At 45.0% G+C, this 20,859-nt stretch overlaps 1 protein-coding gene across 1 annotated transcript; it reads left to right on the top strand.

Annotated features, from left to right (window-relative positions):
• The first annotated feature begins 11,311 nt into the window (after positions 1-11,311).
• Positions 11,312-17,722, top strand: LOC108579533 (R3H domain-containing protein 2-like). Its single transcript, XM_017943092.1, has 14 exons — positions 11,312-11,327; positions 11,460-11,725; positions 11,845-12,118; positions 12,189-12,608; positions 12,698-13,304; positions 13,374-13,549; positions 13,619-14,760; positions 14,840-14,993; positions 15,071-15,264; positions 15,334-15,507; positions 15,579-15,741; positions 15,802-15,991; positions 16,072-16,175; positions 17,105-17,722. The coding sequence occupies exons 1-14, from the start codon at positions 11,312-11,314 to the stop codon at positions 17,152-17,154; spliced, it is 3,930 nt and encodes a 1,309-aa protein (XP_017798581.1). The 3' UTR covers positions 17,155-17,722.
• The last annotated feature ends 3,137 nt before the right edge of the window (positions 17,723-20,859 follow it).

Raw genomic sequence — 20,859 nt, 5'->3', positions numbered from 1 at the left:
ATTATAAAACATAATTATTATATTTGTACAATACGTATAAGGCAGCCATCTCCAATGAAACATTCATAACAAGTGTGTGATAATATTTGTAAAACTTGATATCCAATAAACAATCTTATGTTCTTTACAAAATCATCGTATGATTCGAAGGGTACCAGGAGAAAGAGATCAGCTTGGAATTTCTTTCGGTTCCATTTTATCCAGTAATTAGTTGACATGATGGTAAAAATGGCGGGAATTTAGTTACCGAAAAATTGAAAATGTTGCTACATTTCGTAGAGCCATCTGTTGCGAATGTGCTGCCACTGAACAATGCCCTGTTTAATGTAAAGAAGCGTGGACAGATAGCGTTACCGACAAGCTGTGCACGTTTAAAAAAAGCAAAGGACAACAATACGCGATCGAGTGCGGTGAAAAATCGGTGAAATGGTGGAGTTGTGTCGCGGGTATATTTAGAACCAGGTGAGCACTTTATTCGTTAATTAACACAGCGTTTTGTACGTCGTGTGCCAATCGACGATATACAACGCGGTCGAGATGGAACATTTTTTCTCCGTTGATTTTCGTACACCTTAATCGGTGAGAAACATTTTACTGAGTCCACTAGGTGTCTCCGTTCAATTACACTACCAATTTGTATATATTTAAGGATAATAACGTTACGATTATACGTTTAATCGATTGATAATTCGTCGTCGAATCACTTTATACGCAATGCTCGTTACTACGTTCGTTCGTGTATCATAACCTCTTTACACGCCACACATAATATTGTGAATCGTTTTACTAATGGCACGTATCACCAACAGATACGCATAATACACCTACGTACGACACTGTCATTCCTGTGCAATCGACAATGTTAACGTGTAATTTACCCATCGAAAATAATTAAGGAGGATAAACAATCGAAGCCGGGGGGATAGAGTAGAGTGTATCGAAACGATCGTATTGTCAGTCGTTTGTTTCTTAGACCAGTTACAGAGATTATTCTCGCGATACCGTTCAGTTGTTTCATTAACGATGAAATCAATCAAACGTTAACGCGGAACGTGAATTTAGCAACGTAGAATACATTATTAGACACATATGAAATTCGTTATCGTTATATTCGAAATAATAGTGATATGTAGGGTGAGTATCACTCCAGGCATGGTATTTAGTACAATTTCAGGATCGGTAAACAGTGCCATTGTCACATGAAAATTCACGCGTACTCTAGCGTTCGCGATACCTTCTCATTTTCGCGGGAAGATAAGTAGCACGTGGTTCAGTACATCGTGCTTCCACGTAAAAGAAGTGTTTTGTCCATTTTGTAACGCGATACTTTTCGTCGTTTCGTTTCTATCGTTGAACGAAACGAGTGAATAATATCCGTGAGAAATTTATTCACGCGCAGGGGGATTAAATTGTAATTAAATCAGTAGAGATCTCGAAGAAATGGAAATCTGGACAGGTTAAAAATGAAATTGCCGAAAATTCTTTGTTTTTTTTTTCATTCAAAAGTTAGAGTACCCCTCTCTTCGAGAGCCAAAATTCCACGATGGCTTAATGCCCCCCACTCTCCACCATGATCCGGCCTCTATTGATTGCTCTACCCTACCGCACTACTGCCCTACTTTTATGACTTTACTCCACCCCCCACCTTCCCCTTCTCAAGCTCTCTCTCTCTCTCCCTGTTCCCGTGTAGCCTACCTCCAGCGTGTATCGCGGAGTCATAGACACACGGGAATCGTGTGTACCGTTTGTCCGAAGACGTCCTCTCGGGTTGCGCACCACTATGCGGAAGAACGCCTAATTTAACTGTTCTTGGAATTTCAGCGAGCCTCGCGATTCTACGACCGACGACACTGTTACCGGTGGCTTTTCGTTTACGTAGTATCGTTGTTCATGACTAATGTACCTTAGCCTTCTTCCTTGCCGTAACTTTACGTTTCACGTCTTGACAAATTTAACTACCTTCATTTTTATTCGCAAGTTTTAACGCGAGTCGAGAGATTTGTAGGTCGATCCCATGCCTATCTATCTATGGACTGAATCATAAATGACGGATCCGGCGATAAATTATCGGACGTTTTCCGCGTCCATAAATCCAAGCTGTAATACTATGCAGCGCCGGTATGCGATCCTGTGGATAGTGGTGTGGCACAACACCACGTGCGTGTGCCCTCCCTTCCGCTTACGTGTGTCACATGTGTATGCACTGTTGCGTGCACAGCAGGATCAAGGCTACACGTGGTGCAGGTTTATTTTCGAAGAGCCGTGTAACACACACAGCACTTGCAGAGAGGAACAAGGCTCTTTTTTCCGTCGTCTTGCGTGCAGCCTCGGGGATATTTATACGGTTTTCCGTTTTCCACCTTGTCAAACTGTGAACGCGTCTCGTGGTAACACACACACACTCGACTCGCACAGGGGTTGAAGGGAGGAGGAGGAGAGAAAAGTGATTTCTCCTTCTACGATGCGACGAGTAATTATCGTGGAGTGACGCCTCTCTCAGAACTATCGATCTGAACGATAGTTTCAACTGCTCGCGAACCTTTTTTCACCGTCCTCTCTTGTAACGAATCGAATTCGGTGCACCTTTTTTTCGAAAAAACCTTTTTTTCCGTTCTAATAGGGGAATGTTTCAGCTCGTTTGATCGTTTGTTCGAGACTTCGTTAGCGGTCTTTTTTCCCCTCCTCGTTCTCGCAGTGACGTAGGTCGTCGCGATGTCAGACACACGCGTTCGCGGTCACGCATCGATCCTGGTCGAAGTAGCGGCGCCCGGAACTGGTCAGACAGAGAAGTGCACGCTGATACTACTTAAACGAGTCTAACACACCGACTGATTCCGTACCGAAATAAATACAACAGAAACTATTGGAAATGAAAAGCTCTAACGCATCGACTTAAGTCACCTCACAGCCGAAACCGAGCAGATCACAAACAATCATCTAGGTTTTTCCCCAATTTTGACACACCCGAGCTCGAAAGGTTCGCCGTCACTGGCTCATGCCCAGGAACTGTTTACTCATGCCCAGGAATGTATTATAGTGTGCAGTGTGCAGACTCGAAGACGAACGCATCTGGTGAAAGTTTGAAGAATGAAAAAAAATAGAGGGTAACTCGAACTTGTTTAGTTTAAGGGTCGACGGAGTGTATAATAGGAGTAGATAGAGGGTGGACGAAAATCTCTGATTGGTTAAGTAGTCCTCGGCGTCGCAGTGCACGCTCTTTATCCGACAAGGTCATCGCGAAAGCGAACAAACGAGATGACTCAGGCGGGATTCGCGGAATGCTTTTACCATTGGGCGAATCGTGGTTGAATCGATCCGTTCTAAGCCAAGACGAATTCTGTTGAGTAGGGTTGATTTTCGGCTAGGTTAGCACGCGAATCGCTCCTCGGTAGGACGAACCTAAGCTGACGACCAGTCACGCTAACCACGAGTCTCGCGCAGTCCTTCTTATTGCGGCATCGTACACGTGCCGAGGAAGAAGGTTCTGTTAACCTTCTTTCGGGGAATTCCCGGCCTACCGAGATTCGATCGAAGGTACTCGGTGGCGGAGGTGAAGGTCAAGTCCACCAGTCAGACTCGGCCTATCTTTCTCCGCTTACTTTCGATTCGTCCTTTGAACGGCGATTTTTCGAATTTCTATTCGAGGTTTCATCAGGCAAGGAGAAGGTCGGGGAATATTTTTCGCAATAAATAGCACTCACGGCAACGGTGATTAAGGCTGGTTATACAGGAGGGGACTGGCGAATAAAAACAGTCGTTGCCTCGCTGATAAAGGCTCGATATTAGACAGCGGGACGTGTAGGAGGCTCTTCCACGCTGGTGAAGATAAAAAGTGGCTGCAGTGGTAGCGTGCCGCAGTCCTATGAGAAACGGAATTGCTTCTCTAAGGAGCCGATAGACGTTCTCTTAATACCTCCACGGCCGATGAAACTTGGGAAGAAAGTTGTGGAAAGTCGTGTCGATATGCGTGTTTCACAAGAAACACGTGAGGAGTACACGTGCGTCTGTAGTACGGTGAAAACTATGTCATCGTGTTCGAGGAACATTGTTCCCCGGGTATGAATTCTGAGTCATCCTACTCGAGTTACATTTCGAATACGATCTATCGATCGTTTCCAAACGCGACGATTTTCTCCTTTGACTGTTATATGTAATATTTAAACAGTTATGCTTCGCAGCGTATTTTAATACGTTTCTCTCTCTGTGTTTGATAGCAGCGTGGGTTCAAATCTACGTTACATCGGATAAAAGCGCCGGTTGACATTTAATAAGAGTTTTTATCGCGAAACGCCATTGGTCCGCTCTGCCAGGGTCGAGGAGGAAGGAGGGGTAAAAAGTTCTCGAAAATGAAGAGTGGCGAAGGGCATTTGATTTCTCGAATGGATTTATGTCACGGTACCGTAATAAATTACGGTTCGCCGGATTCGTCATGTTTCACATTTTGTCGTCGTCGTTGGTCGTCGAAATTTTCACAAATGGGAAAATAAGTGGGATCGAGATAAAGTTCTCGAATTATCGATCCTTGGTGATTCTCCGTTCTGCCAACGAGTACCAGGGGAAATTCTGTATACGGTGGGAAAGACCAGGCGGGCAACGACCGGAAATTTACTGTAACCTCTTACTCACCGTATCTCGTGTCTAGATCGCGAGATACAACGACCGCGTGTCGCACGTGTCTGTTGAATTTTTCATCGGACAGTCGGGGTTGCCTTTGTGAATATCGTAGGAATACGAGCGCAACGTGCCGTTTCAACTGGTCAATTTCTCGAGTGATTCGAGGCTCTATACCTGAAGCATCGCTCACAACTGGAACGGTTTCGCTGTCGAACAACATTACTTCCTACGATTACACGATCCATCTGTGAAATCAACTTAACGTTTGATCGGAGAGAACTTGCAGTTGATAGAAAATGCACTGTAACGTATGAATAATAAAACGAACGGTCAGCAGAGCGCGAACCCTCTACACGATCTTCTATATAAGCTCGCGATATTCCTAGTTTGTGCATTCGGTAGGAGTCGGCTGTAACGAAACCATTTTTTCCCGAGCTGCCCTCTCTCACGAACAGGTACGTTTTCTTTCCGTCTTACTCCGATCGAACATTAAACGTAGCGAGGTGTGAAATGAGGAATGGGCGTTGGGGCAACTATAGCCAGCCCTGAGAACAGAGTGTTGTAGATGGTAGAACGTCGAGGACTATGTATGTATCTAGTTCGTATGGCCAAGGAGTCTCTCTCTCTGGGTGAAAACCGCTCCGACGTTAAAACACCCGCGTTATTTTTGGTCCAGAGGCCTACAGAGAGATATAACCTGTCAACCGGTCGAGTTTCTCTCCTTCTCGCTTCCTCTTTCACGTTCTTTCATTGATGCTGGCGTCAGAGACTGTCCTGACGTAGGCCTGGACCAACGCCAAAATTGACCAGTCCCCGAGTCGGAAACATACGACTTGCTGGCGGCTTCTCGTTCAACACAGCTCACGTTGCCACACCGTCGAGAACAACCGAATCAACAGGGTGCCTGCCTCGTCTGCTTTCTTCCGTTTCCTCGTTTCTTTTCTTCTTCTTTTTTTCAGTTCGACCGTCTTGTTGCGGAGAAGCAGGTAGAATTATCGTGGATTATTGTAATAGGAATCTGTCGGGGGTGAGAATAGAGAGAGCAAGCGAAATGCAACTGTCGACGTAGAGAAACCGGATGCGAACAGTATTGATCCGGCATGAGCCGAAACCGCTTCTCTATAGCTCCTTTCAATTTCAGAGCATTCTTCACGGTGAAGAATTCACCGTGAATTTATGTCGTACGACGAGTAGAGGCACGTGTTGCTTCTCTGACTTGTCCTCTCTTTTGCCGATCGCAGTGTTCTCCGTCTAGCAACGATCACTCGTTCCAAGAGTTCGATACGGCGAGAGATTTCAGCCTGAAAGATGAACAAATTTTCTCTTCGTCGGGTGAATTTCAGATGAACGTCCCGAATCCTCTTCCCGAATTGTCCTATAAATACTGCGAAAGCGAAGCAACCGATAAGAAGATCTAAATTGGAAGGTTCCCTAGGACGCTCGAGGATAATCCTTCGAAATTGATACTTGTCCGGTGGAAAGTGGCTAGCAATAAAATGGAACGTCGCATGGTAATTGGTTATCTGGTGGGCAGCAGGAAAGGACTGGTCAGGGAAGAGGGGAAAAAAAGGCGTGAAAAGATCGATGGACGTAGGTGCTAAATGCGCGTCGAGATATATATCTGTCGATAGATACGCGGCCAGTGCTTGGACATCGTCGTGGTAGTCGTCGTGAAAATATTTTCATTATAAATAGCGGTCGACCGGCACGGAAGCCGCTCATGCTTTCACGAAGCTTCACCGTCGTTGGTCTCCATCGCCTGTTCCTCTGCCGAATCACGGAAAATCTTTCCAATGCCAAAAACCAGCGTATCTTGGAGAATTGAAATAAAGATCCCTGCTGTTGCTCCCTTTGGAACAGACGGACAGTTTGGGCTCTACAGAATTTTATTTCGCGTCGGTGCGTAGAACAGGATGTTGTTCTGGAAATGGATCAGAGTTGGAGGAAATACATCTCTTCCTTCTCTCGAGTGTCCGAGATCAGTTTCAAGGTTCAGATCTCTGGCGGTGGATCGTCGAGAAAGTCGCGGGAGAAAAGTGTGAAAGCACCTTTAGCTGGGAGATGAGCTCGATCTGTGTCTTCGTCGTTTATTCTCTGCCCTATTTGCCGGTATATAGGTCACAGAGTTCAGCAACCCTCCGCAACCCGGGTCGACCACTGTACGGGTTGACCTGAATAAAATTTATCCGGTGAACCGATTCCCCATGATTCCGTTTTTTCCCCCGTGCTCCACTTTGCCCTCCCTTCTTTTCCTCAACCTTCTCTTTACCAATACTTGGATATTTTTAGGTATATTTATCAGAAGAAGATGTTTGGTTTATTTGGAAAACTGGGTCGTTCATCCTGGAATATTCGAATATGTAGTTGGAATACTACACAGTTGTTCACAGTTGGAATACTTCCGAAAACGCAGCTACACGCATACTTCCTCTCGAACGGACCCAACCACTCTAAAGGATCTATTTTAACACAGCCCAATAAGCATATCGAGATGCTCGCACGTGCAGGAGATAATCGAAATTACGGCACGACGGACGTCAATGATCGTTCTAATGTCGTAATAGGCGATCGACGTGTCGACTTATGCCGTAGGATATACAACGAAAATAATACGGGTTGGACGAGTGCCAGTAAGAGCCTCTCTATTGTCTTTTTAGCCGGCGAGAGAACGGTGACACACACGGCGCTCGCTGTAGCGAATGTATCCAGTGGCAGGAAACGAACGAATACAGATTTTATTCCGCGTTCAACCGTCCAAGCCAACGGCAGCTGCTTTCGCTTTTCGCCGATAGAAATCAGAGAGGAGAAAAGAGCGACAGAACGCGCGGGCCGAGTTCTCCCTATTCTGGGAAATAGCAGCGATCGATAATTTTGCGTCCGGCTTCGAAGGCACCGTGGGCCGGAGATCGGTTTTAACGCGATCGCCAGGAGCGTTCTATTAAATCAGGATTACCCGGTGAACTGCTCGTTCAGGCTTAATCACCTTTAACCCTTTCGCCGTGTTACCAGTCTGATGTATATTAAAACCAACGAGGTTATTTTCCATTTGCTCCATACAGATTCTTTTCACGCCTGTTAAAGCTGCAGATGGTGCAGATTCGGTAGTAAACTGTTTCGGAAGTGGTGGTAATTGGTTCTGGTATCGGTGAAATCCATCCCCCGGTATCGACGAGGACCGCGTGCCAAACTGGTTTGGCGTCGTGTCGCGTTGATTAAAGTGCCGAGAATAAAAGGTGCGTTAGAGGGAGGAGAAAGTAGCGGGTGTGTTGTAGCGAGAATTGAGAAGTAGAGACATTCGTTGGATGACACCACCGGAAACTCGGCTGAACGAATCGATATTTATAGAAGAAGCGGAGAACCGGCGATCCAAGTTCCGGATGCTCTCTAATCCATCCGGTGATTTAGCATTAGTCGGATGAAAAATTCGTCTACTGCCGCAGCAGCACCGGTGTTCCCGGAAAATCTCCCACGTAAACTTCCTCCCGATTTTTCCTGACCTTTCGCACCAGTTACTCTTCTTCTCCGACAACGTGGCATGAATTGAAGAGGAGAAGTATTTATTAGAGAAAAGACTCGGAAACGGCAGAGGCAGCAGGTAGAGGAAGTTCAAAGAGCAGCCAGATATCCTTATTCGAATGTTTAACACGCAGAGGGTGGCCGATGCGTCTGTCCAGGGAGAGTAGGTCGTTTCCATGGCGACAAGGGGTGCATCGGACTGGCACGTATTGCTAAACTGAACGTAGCCCCCTGACGGCCTCTAACCTACCTCCCCCTCCCATATATCCCGCCTCCTGCGGAATATCCTTGTGGCTAGGTCATCCCTCCCGCAGGAATTAGGTTACTTCCTGGAATTGGCTTTTCTTCGACCGCCCGCGAAAAATTCCTCTTCCCTTCGCGACAACCCTCCTCTTCTACCTACTACCCTTAACTCTCTCTCTCTCTCTCTCTCTCTCTCTCTCGCTGCACATCCAAGGCCATGCAATTTAGAATGCATTTTTGTGCGTCGAGTACGACAGTACCGTTAATTCTATTCCACTGTGACAACAGTCGACCTACTTTTAGATCGATCGTTGACGCTGTTTTAGGGATGTTTACCGGGATATCGGTAAACTGAACGCACCTCTACATCCTTTACAACCCTTTTGTCTCTCACGCCTACGGAATAAAGCGTATGTACACACCATCGATGTCCTCTGATTCGGGATGCGTCATCGGGAGGAATAGCCTGGGCTGTCGCGTGTCCGGAAGCCATCAGCAGCGCATCGGGCTGAAAGTAGTTCAAACGTTGTATTTTAACCTTCGTTCGACGCAACCCTGGCTCAAGTTTCAGAGTACTTGCTTCTTTCTCCTTCTCTTCTATCTGCTCGATGCTCTCTCTACTCTGACCGGAGAGAGAGCTCCAAGACCCAGTTCTTTTTCCAAAGGAGGACACCCTGTATTATTCCAGGGGATACGGAGGTGCACGACCTAGTTACGCTTGGGCGTGTTATATGGGTCATAGACACCATTCGCACTCAGTCATACGTGCACGCACACCGTGTGGAAAATCATCCTAGTTTCCAGAGAAACCACGGTCCACCGAATACGTGCCAGTCACAGTTTTATAGTACCAGGCAATTTCCAACCGACGAATTCACCTTTGGCTGAATAATCCTCTCGCGGTAATTACCAATACCAATCGAAAGATAATTTGAAACTATTTCGGAATACACAGTTCTCCGGAGGTGTACTTTTATTTGAACGGAAGGATAGCTGTTCGCTGGTTCGAGGTACGAAAGGAGGTGCTAGAAACTCGCGATCCCTTCGTTAGCTCTTTCAAGGAAACACTCGTAATCTATACTCGTATGTACAAAGTTAGGAGAAATTCAATTGTTTGTAATTAACAGCGATTCGTTCGACACCCGGTACAGTCGGAACACGCGCACGCGTGCACTTGCCCGTCTCTGTTCGCTCTCCAGAACCATTTCTCCCCGATCTCCGTCCTCGTCGTTCCCCTCGTCTTCATCGGGAAATTTTCCCAATTCTCCCCTCGCGCGCGTGGTCCCCGGTTTTTTCGAGCCTCTTCATCCCCTTCTTCGCGGCACCACCAGCCTCCTCTCTGTCCCTCCCGCGTTCGCCGAGTCCGTCTCGCGCGCTCTCGATATCTCTCTCTCCTCGTCGAGTCCGCGATTCTACGGTCCGCGCCGCGTTTCTCTCTCAGTCTCTCGCGCAAAGCGCTTTCGTCGCGACGTATCGTTGCACTCGATAGATTGTGGCTGGTCCAGGTCTCTTCGTCGTGTGTACCTCTCTTTCTCTCCCTTTCTCTTTCTTCTTTTCTCTACTCCGTTTCTCCAGCATTTCCAAACACGGCGGCGGTTCTTCTGATTATACTTGCTTCGCTTGGTTTTCGCCTCCGTGTTTCCACCACCCCTGTTGGAGAGAATGACGATTCTCGCGGCCAGGGAGCATGGATCACCGTAGAAAAGAAACGTGGTGGACGTTGGATGTTTCTCCGCCGAGATAGCGGCCAAGGAGACGGAGAAAGAGAGTGTATTGCTATTTTCGAGACGCCGTGGAGCCCGGCCAACGCGTGCGTCCGGTTTACCGTAGGAAAAAAACGAGTGGAAATCGCGGGTGGAAGGTCGCAGAGCGAGATCTACCGTCGGCGTTTCTTCCCACCTTTCCAAATCGTTCACCAGACAGACACGCGTGCTCTCCTAGCGGTGTAACAGTGCGAAGAGAAAAGACGAAAGTTGAACGTTCTATCTAGCCGCGTAACGCGAGTGATCGTGCTGATCGATCTCAGACGCATCGTCCAGCCGAGCATTAACCCGCATTAACCCTCGATACTTCATTTGGGAGAATTATGATAGTCGGTTCTGTGGGTAGATCGTTAGTCGTCGTGTTGAGTTTATAGGATGGACGAGAAGCTGGTGATACACGTTTGAACAGAGAACCTGGAATGTTGTTCAGTTATACCTGAGATAATTCGCAAGTTTCGCCGCGAGGAGAAGATGATCGATGATAGTGAATTGTGCGTGATCTATCGGTGAATAAAGTTGAGTCTTGGCGGAAGGGGCAGAAGAAGAGGGAAATACGTTTTCGAGTCACTTTTAGTCGCGATGATTAGTCAAGATGATAGTCAATTAATCGTCATGGAGATTGGCCTCTGGAGGTTGGTTTTCCTCGATTTGTACCATTTTCCAATCGAACGACATTGCAGTAAATGTAACAAAATGTGTAACATCACGGCCGCAGACGTGCGTTACGGTGTTTGCAAGAAGGTTCGTTCTCGTGCACGACTGCTAGAAAAGTTTCAAGTCTAATTTGTCCAACTTCGAGAGGCATTGTTTCTAACAAATATCTTTTGTCACGTGTAACCGTAGCTTGCATGCACGTAAATGAGTGCTTCACTTGCCACCAGGATTTTCCTTAACGTAGAAACTAAAAGAAATCTACAGATCCAATCTACAGATGAAGAAATTGTTATCGCTTTGTTTTTATTTTGTTTTTTCTTCCCACAAAAAGCCATGACCGTTGTGTTGTATCTGCTTACAGAGTGTACGATGTTGGAAGGTGGACGTGCAGTGATTTGGCTCCTTGTATCAGCCCCACGAGCTGCACGCCACCCGAAAGATTCACGTACTAACCCAGTTGCACCTGTTTGAACCCACCAGTTGCAGAGTCTTGCACCGTAACCCCATGACGCATTTAACACATGGCCCGCCTGGAGAGTAAGTGCATCCACACTCACGATATTCGTTCGTCTCCCGTCCCTTTTTTCCTACCTAGTATAGTGGGAGAATTTGGCAAGAAATCGTGGAGGAGAGAGAGGAGATAGCGAGGATTTGGTTTGGTTGTTGCAGTACCAAGTATAGTGGTGCATAAAGGCAGCAGGTCGCACAGCCGACCTGAGAGTCCCACGGTGGTGGTGCGAGGAGGAATGCCCTCACTGCCATCCTCCAGGCAAGGCTTCGATACGTCATATCGGAACAGCCCTGAGTCGGATATGATAGACGGGAATGCCAATCCGAATGTCGGCTCTTCTCCCGCACCGAATTCGCTCCACCGTAGCTCACCCTCATGTCCCCCCGATAAATCAGACACAGAGAACAAAAACTTTCGTAATAGGGTAGGTAGTAGCAGTACGTAGAAAACCTGTTTCTAGTTACAACAGCCCTTCTTTTTTTACTTTCCGAACAAGTTAAAACGAGCGTGAAATCCATTTTATTTTCTCTTGTCCATCGGTAGACGAATACGAAAGTGAAGCTGCTGGTCAGGAGTCATGCTATGAGAGAGTCGACCTCTCCCCCGAGGGAGCCACACAACGGTTCGTCGTCTCCGCATAGTCCACAATCGGTGGACGGTGAGAAAAAGTTCGCGGGTAGCCTGTCTCCTAATTCCACTAACGCCAAGCTCAACAACAACGAGTCAATGTTCAACAGTAATCTCTGTCCGAACCAATCCCCGAAGCAGATGCGCACCACGGCCACTTCACCTACCTGTCGAGCTCCGTCAAGAAATGGTAAGATTCTTTTAAACTGGATAGTAAATATCGTTGGTACGATGAACACAGATCGTTACCTTGATCGCAGGTCAATCTAGTCCTTCTCAAGTTCACTCACCAAAGAATAACACTTCGCCAACGAACGGCAATAAGTCGGAGAATCATCGTTCCAAGATGACAGGCTCGAACGTGATCCAGAAATGCAATAATTGCGTGAAGAACAATCAGAATGACCGGCCCGGCTTACTACAAACGCCCGTGTCCCCGTCAAAGTCAGGCCAGGTGTTGCAGCACTCGCAAAAGTGCACGAACCTGGCACAGAACGCGCACAACAATCATCAGAAGTCGGAACAACGTAGACCGAACACGTTGAACATATGCAACAACCAGTGTTCGAATCAATGCGGCAACACGTTGTCCGTGAGCAGGCCAGGCTCGCGGCACAAGCTGAGGCATCAGAATTCCTCGCAGGGTAGCTTCGACAGCGCTTCTCCTTGCCTCTCACGAGGTTCGTGATTTCAATTACTGATAATTCAAGTGTACCTTCCCCACTGTCAAGTTGCTTTTGAGGAGGAACGATTGATATTTTCTTCGCAGATAGCAGTACGGAATTGTACACGGACAGTACAGGAATAGATCTGGAACATTTCATCGCGGAGACCATAAATCGTAATCAGAAAGACCGCACGGTGCTGTTGAAAATCGAAAAAGATCTGATAGAGTTCGCCAAGGACAAACAGAAAGTCTGTCACAAGTTTCCAAACATGTCCTCTTACAATAGGATGCTAGTGCATCGCGTAGCGGCTTACTTCGGCATGGAGCATAACGTGGATCAATCCGGTTCCAGCGTGATAGTCACCAGAACGAAGAACATGCGAATTCCAAACACCCGTTTCAAGGAACACATCAGGGATGATTTAATTTTATCAGAGGAGCCGCGTAGGAGTATCCTGAAGAGAGATTCCAGTTCGTTCGAGGACAGCTTCAACTTCAAGTCCCCTGACAGGCTATCCGGTGACTACTGTCGACAGAATAAGAGTTTCGAGGAGAGGGAGGAGGAGTACGAACGCGCCAGACGAAGGATATTCAAGGATAGCAGCGGAGAATGCAGCGAGGTTGCATCTTGGCCCTACTGGTCTTCTTCGGAAAGCTCCGACGTTTCCGCGAGATATCGTTTGTTGCATCCTTCGGATCACACGATGAGGTGAATTTTGTTGCAGCCAAGTTTTATGGTCTGCGTTGAGAAGGCTAATGTGCGTGTAACGTGTAATAGGCAAACGAAGCTCATGAAGGGGGAATCCTTCGATGGAAGGGAATCCTGTCGAGGTTCGGTGATGAGGCCATCCGTATCCAAGTCTTTCAGCTTCGGTGGCTACACCAGGGGCATGCTTTCCAGAGGGGACAGCGTCACATCTACTCACAGCGCTGGAGCTCGCCTCATGAAGCAAGGTTCGTTGATAATTATTGAATCAGTTCACCTATAGTACGTCTATAAATTAGAAGTTAAACCTGTTGCAGATTCAGGCGCTAGCATGTGTTCACGGCTGAGCCCTTCTAGCAGCGGTTACAAGTCGCAGAGTCAACGTAGCGACGCCACGATATCGCCGTCTCCCTCGCCATCTCCTGTGCCGACCATGACCTGTAGTCACACGCAAGTATCTAGTCACGATCTCGCTTCTCCAGAATCGAACAACCAAACGGTGATGTGGGCAGTCACCAGTATATCCAGCGTGCCGCCAGGTAGCATAATTATAAATCCGCAAACGAACCAGCCGTACACAAATCCGGATGGTTCGATCTATCGCTTCGATCCGGAGAACCCACCAAAATTTTATACCGCTGCTACGTCGCCGCATGAGAACGAGACTAACAACGTGTCGCCCGTGAAAAACGTGGAATCATCCGAGCCATCCAAAGTAACATGTAACACGAAGAACGAGAACAGGAAGAGGTCGCAATCCAATAAGCACAACGGTGGTGGTGGTAACACAACGACAGTGACTCATGTGACAAATTCAGCGACATCGCCAAGTTTACCGTTCACGCCACCGCCACAGCAAAATTCTCGACCACCTCAGCAACAACTGCAGCAGCAGCAGCAACAGCAACAACAACAACAACAACAACAACAACAACTGCAGCAACAGCAACAGCAGCTACAATCACAGCAGCAACAGCAGCACCAGCAACAACATCATCAGCAGCAACAATCTCTAGTCAAATCGTCATCGACGGTGCAAACTTGTAATCATAACCAAACAGCTCAACCATACACGACCTACGTACCTACCTCAGAACCGTACAACCATGGTGTCTACCAACCCCAAGTGGGACAGCAGACTGTGATGATGGCTCCTCATCCGAGTCAGGGTCAGGCGAACATTCAAAGTAATGGTCAGGGGGATGTGTTTAATCAGAATTCGGTTTACGCGAATTATGCAGTACCTGTGCAGCAAGGACCAGTGTCACAGACAACGGAGATTACCGAATTGTCTGGCTATTTTATGGGGATGAGTATCTACGATCAACGCGTCCCTGGTGATAATCATTCGACGCCGCCGCATTCTTATCCGCAACCGCAACCGTCTACCAATCAAGCGGTGCAGAGTGTGCAGACTATGCCGCAGAATTATTGGCAGCCACCACCCAATTCTGTACCGGTATAAATTTTTTTCTACTTTTCTTACAGTTTCATTTACGATTTCGTGTTAATTTATCGATATTATTTAGTTGTCTCAGCCACAACAAACGATGTACTTCGTACCTCCAACTGGTGCAGCGCTTTCGGTTAGTCAGGGTCCAGGCGATAGGCAACAGTTGCATCAACAGCAAAGATTCACGCCAAATTATTCTTTTAATGCACAAACCATGACTCCTCCGAGCCAATCAAATTGTAAGTCACTCTCTTCTGCGATTCGAAATGGATATTTCTATCCTACGAATTATTTAATCGTATTCTTCCTGTTTTAGCTACTAATTATGTGGGCAGTTATCCAGTCCCTTATAATTCTATGCCCGCTGTCACACCAACACCGAGCGATTATACGTATCAACCACCGGTTCACATGGTCCCAACGTACTATCCACCAAGTCAAACGGCGATTCAACCACCACCCGTCATGTACAGAGTACCAACACCACCGAACACTCCGACTTCTAATCAGGCAATTATCCTGTACAGTTGTAGAGCATTGTAGCCAATTAGAAGCGTCCTATAGCTGTTCAATTTACAGATGCCTGGGATGCCATTGATGTACGTGAATTCTGGTAGCTATCCACCACCAACGATGATGTCTAATGGAACATTTGGCCACCAAGTCGGGCACAATGGCACACCTCCTGCGCCTCCAGGAACATACATGACTCCTGCGCTGGTTCCCAATCTCGTTTTCAGACAAAATGTTCCCGTAAGCCTGTGTATCCATTGAATAGAATCAATTTTACAACGAATATACTTTCATGTGTGTGTGTGCACTAGGTCGTCACTGGTGTTCGAGCTTCAACGCCAGGTAACTCTCAGAGGACTAGCAGGTCTCCGACTCCAGCACACGAGCTGTTCGGAAGTGGGAGCGGGGACAGAAGCGCACAACCCCAATCACGCTACCCACTGCCAATGTATCAGGGTGTCCATATTGTGCAAGGTATAGAATACTTATTTTATACATGTTTATAGAGATTCAACGAAAGTTTCTCTGTTACAGGGGATATGAGATTGATGCATCCAGCGGTACCAGCGAATCCTCGGTTGCAGTATGCACCAGTACCACCATCACCACCTGTTGTTCAAGGCTGTCCACGACCTTACAGACCTCCATCTTACTCATCGAACACCTCAGGTGCTGGTACACCAACCTCGTTTGATGGGAGAAATCAGAAAATTCGGAAACATAGGTGATTCATGTTATTATCAAAGTATGAAATGTGCATAGTGTTAGAGATGGAAAAGGCAGCGAATATGTAATGTTCTTTAGGTCCAAGGTAGCACCGTTTCCACCATCAGGCGCGCGGCCCAATCTTTATCAAACTCCTTCCATGCCGTCGTTCTCATCTAACGTGCCGAAAGATATCAGAGAAGGTAAGGATCGACGTAATTGATTCTTCGAATACAATTAGATGTGTTTCGCTCTGGTACGTTTTCGCTTGAAATGTTTTGTTATCTTTCTACTTTTGTTCCGCTTACGATAAATGAGATTGATATTGACACAATTATATATGACACGATTCTTGTATCTCCTTAAAAGCGAAACCTGTGGAAGACAATATGATATAAGGTACAGAACTTCAGTATAAAATACTTCGAAAGAATACACACCGGTCTCTATATATACATTTAACGTTTAACATAGGTGCTTCTTCACAATGCGTTCAGTTTTGCTCTCTATTTGATATATTTCGTTGTTCGTGTAATAAATATGCCTGGAAAATACTTACTATTTCATATATGGTACTCCCCTTGATACCATATATTAATCTTCTTGTGAATAGAAAATCATAGGAAGGCTAAATTTTCAGAGCATGTTTGACTGTAGCACTGTACGCTTACACACTCACGCGCACAGGTTTCTATAGGTACATTTTCTTTTCGTCGTCTATTATGCGAACATGTTGCGTTTTCGCAGCACTACGATCTAACTTTTTATTCGTTTCCTGTTTGAACCAAGTCGGATCGTCTAACCTTGTGCTTCGTGTCGCACGACAGTGTAAAAACAAGCACCGTGGCAAAAGATAACGTGGTGAATATTTGATTCCAAAGTCGACACATATTTCAGTTTCTTTTTTGTGTAACGATTACAAACGTATGCACGATTGTTCGCAATTGATCGTGCGATCTCTGAGTGAAAATACTCTTTAGCAATCGACTGTTATCGATATATCTGTATATATAATATTGAGACACCTATTTAACGCAATCCTGATTTGCACAACAACAATTCACTGGCATTGTATCACGAGGATCGATGAAGGAAGCCAGTGCTGCTCTCAGAAATAATCTTCTAATTACAGGGACCGTGAAGGTGACAATCACCCGTCGTAACCAACTGGTACAATATTAAAAGGTACCTGGGCCAATTTTGGGGGAGAAGATCAGCGACGACGATGAACGCAAAGACAATTAAAATCGTTGCAGGCTGATTGAGAAAAAAAGAAGCAACAACAACAGAGGAACCGAATAGCAGCTCGTGATTTACCTACCGCTATACATACACGATTCTTATTAATATTAACAATATACTTTTCATTAAAATATCTAAAAGAAGAGAATATAAAAAAAGCACACACTGATAGATTACTAAAAACAAAAAAAAAAAAAATAATTCACGTGTTACAAAGGCGAGGGAGGAACGAACTGGAGCGAAGAGAACCACCCTAAGATAAGAGCGAAACACGTTACATACATCCCTTTTGATAAAACGCGGAGAACGATGAAAATAAAAAGAAGAAAAGAAAAATGAAAAAAAAAAATTGAAATCACGTTGAATTCGTTTATCCGTACCGATATTATATAGCAAAAAAAAAAAAAAAGAAAAAAAAATGGAACTATCAGGATTATTGAAGAGAATAAGAGAGAAGGTGAGACTCAGCAGGGAGGAACATGTATGTGTGCGTTGTTTTTTGGCGTAGGGCACGATAGACACAGTGGTACACACCGAACAGAGTTACTGAACAGAATTTTAAGCGGTTTTACAGATACTATATGAATGTGAGATTTACTTTTAAGGAAAGGTACTTTTAAAGTGAACACACAGGATATACATATATACGCGGAAGATTACCTGGGCCGGTCTTCTGCCCATCGAAGCCACGACCGGCTAAGGAAATCGCACCGCATATGAAGTAACGATAACAACAAAATAAAAACTAATGTACGAGTATTATAAAACAAAACAAAAAAAAAAAAAAATACTAAGTTACTGAGTACGTTTACAGCAAAAGGGGCAAGAAAAACCGCAAACGCTGTCCAGCGCGAATGATCTCTGGATCGGCACTACGTTCGTTCAGGAATGATTACTGCTCACTGATTCTTCTGTGTACTGCCACCAAAGAGTTGCGTTACTAATAATCTTAAAGAAACTAAAAAGCGAAAAAAAAAACGAAACAAAGGAGAAAAGAAGAAGAAAGAAAATGGAAGAATAAAAATTGCTGCCAGCTGCGATTCGCGGACAGAATGAAATTATTTGCTACCTCAATTTTATATCGAACAGAAAAAAGGATTTTTCACACGTTATCGGCCTTTCAAGGAGTTGTGCACTCACAGAGAAAGCTTTTTGATTCTTTTCATCCGTGGATGAGGATTTCGTCGAATCTTTAACGATATTTGCAACGTGATTTACCCATGTACACAAGGTGTATCGTATTACCGAAACGTATTTCAACCAGGAAGAACGTTCTTCTTTCGGTACATATATCATCGTCTCCTTTGATATCTTGCATTCTAACCTACCCTTAACGCTTCTGATCTCTGACGATTATTTTAGTACAAGTTAATAATATGTCGCTCGTGGAAAGGGTGTAAACGTATTCAGTACCATGGTTTGTATATCTAGTTCGACACAGTAGTTAAGTAGCGCGAAACCATCACAGCTTAGTATCACGAACAGAGCAACCTGCCTAGCATGCGTCTTTTTAAAAGAGACAGAGAGAAAAAAAAGAAAAGAAAACGATCCTTCTTTCATTTCTGTTTTTTGTCCGCATAAAAAGAAATAAGGAAATAAAAAAACACTAGGGAATTGATGTGAAGTTTAGCCGATTACGACTACAATTTAATTTTCATCGAGGAGAACGATAATGTAACCGTGACAGTGCGCTCCACGTTAACATAACACACATACACACAAACATAAACATACACACACCAGTAACTATGATTCGTCTTCCAAGCTTCACAGCACGCTTCTGAATCCTATAGATATCCGAGCTACATACGTAAAAGAAAAGAAAAAAGTAATAGGTATATATACTTTTCATGCCCGATTCTTGCGAAGAAGCAATATGTATCAGTTTTTGGCAGCGGTGTGATGGTGACGCGTGATCGTCGTAATTAATAATGTCTCCGTCTGTGAAAAAAGAAAAAAACAAAAAAGAAAAAAACAATTCATCTGCGGACCAACGTAGACGTTTCTCACGATGTCATAATTAAGATTCGCTTTAATTTCTTCATTCAGTCAATTGTCTAATGTTAAAAGAATAAGTAGTTTAAGTTTAATATATTTGATAGATGATCTCCTGCGTAAGTTGATATAAGATGAGGAGGGGTGTACGTTGTTCCGCACGAGAAATACCAAGTGGAATCCATCCAGAAGCTTCGCTTACGGTGATTGTACTTCAGGACATAGGTGAAGGGTGTGCCTATCTTTTTATTCGGAACTCCATGTGACAAAGAAGCGCGCGCACCGCGACCTTTTATCTTACCCTATGCCAAGTGTGACACGAAAGAGAGGCGGTACTTTCTTCTCTGAGAAAGCGTGATAAATTTAACTAAAGAAAACAAATGAAAAAAAAAAAAAGAAGCTCTAGATATAAAAATAAAGAAAGAGAGAGATAGAGGTGGCGAGAGAAAGCAAGAGAGAGAGAGACCTGAGCAGATAAATATTAGGCAGATTTAAAATTAAATTATCCAACGTTTCAATTATAAAGAGATGGGCGCACAACAAAGTAGTGTTTAACTGTACCTAAAATCGTCGTAGTGATTAATGAAGATAATTGTACCTATAAGAAACAAGAAAAAAAGTTCACGAATCTCTCTAAGGCATAATTAAAAAGGAAGGAGGAGAAAGTGAAAACGGAACTGGATTATCGGCTATCAAGTGCAACAGCCTGCACATGTGTCGTTCGTAGTAGTTCTTGCCTCTTACGTGTATATTATTTTCAACGATTATTTCGTTCGTGTATGATCCTCTTGTAGTACGGTCGTTGTTAATTACCATCAGGAAGCATATAGGAACCGAGCCATACAGAGTGATATATAATTTACGATCGAGGCGTTATTTGCAGGCTGTTGCGCTTAAACGTCGTGCAACCGGGGCAGCTGAACCAAAGTCATGATTGCAATTGCACAGTCACATTTATTTATTTTTCATTTCGCTCGTGTACGCTTTTATCAAACGAACGCTGCTCTGTGCATCTGTTTTTACTCAACGGCGCGCACCTGAAACGAGATTTCCGTTCTATTTACCCTTAATTCACCGTGATCGATCGCCTCGCGTTTAATTATGCGTTACACAAGTGATCTCACTGTGTGTGTCGAGAACAGTTTTGCTCAGCAGATGCGTGGAGCGTCGTTCGATCGCCACAAGTGATTTCGTAAGTTCGCCTGGGCTATTTAAAAAAAGAAAAAGCAAGTGTAGAGAACGAAGAAGAGAGAGAGAGAATATTGACGAAGTCATCCAAATGTTAGATGATCTGCTCGAGGAATATTAAAAACTATGTACGATCGAAGAGAACGGGTGATAAAGTCATTGTAAGTTCGCAAGACCTCACGTTCGTTTCCTACTATTTTTGTATGCAACATAAGAAAAAAAAAACAAAGGAGATTGACGGTAGCGAGAGAATTAAAAGAAACAAAAAAAAAACACAAAAAGAGTTTGTGTGTGTGAGAGAGAGTGGGAGAGGATGAGGACGAAGGATGAAGAGAAAAAACTACAAAGTTGAGGATGAATGAACGTTTCGAGCTTTTCCGTTTGAAGATCCTCGCATCTTCCTGATCACCTTCCGTTGATTGCGTCGCCACGTCGAAAACTCGTTAGCCTTTAAGTGTAGAG

Source organism: Habropoda laboriosa, unplaced genomic scaffold (genome assembly GCF_001263275.1).
Source record: "Habropoda laboriosa isolate 0110345459 unplaced genomic scaffold, ASM126327v1 scaffold33, whole genome shotgun sequence".
Classification (NCBI taxonomy): Eukaryota; Metazoa; Arthropoda; class Insecta; order Hymenoptera; family Apidae; genus Habropoda; species Habropoda laboriosa.
The sequence above is the reverse complement of the archived record's forward strand: the minus strand, read 5'-3'. Positions and strand labels throughout refer to the sequence as shown.

Bases quoted from the DNA above. Each gene is read 5' to 3' on its own strand.
- LOC108579533 (XM_017943092.1), top strand. The intron at 11,726-11,844 runs GTAGGTAGTAGC...GTCCATCGGTAG, and splicing joins ACAAAAACTTTCGTAATAGG to ACGAATACGAAAGTGAAGCT. The intron at 12,609-12,697 runs GTTCGTGATTTC...TTTTCTTCGCAG, and splicing joins TTCTCCTTGCCTCTCACGAG to ATAGCAGTACGGAATTGTAC.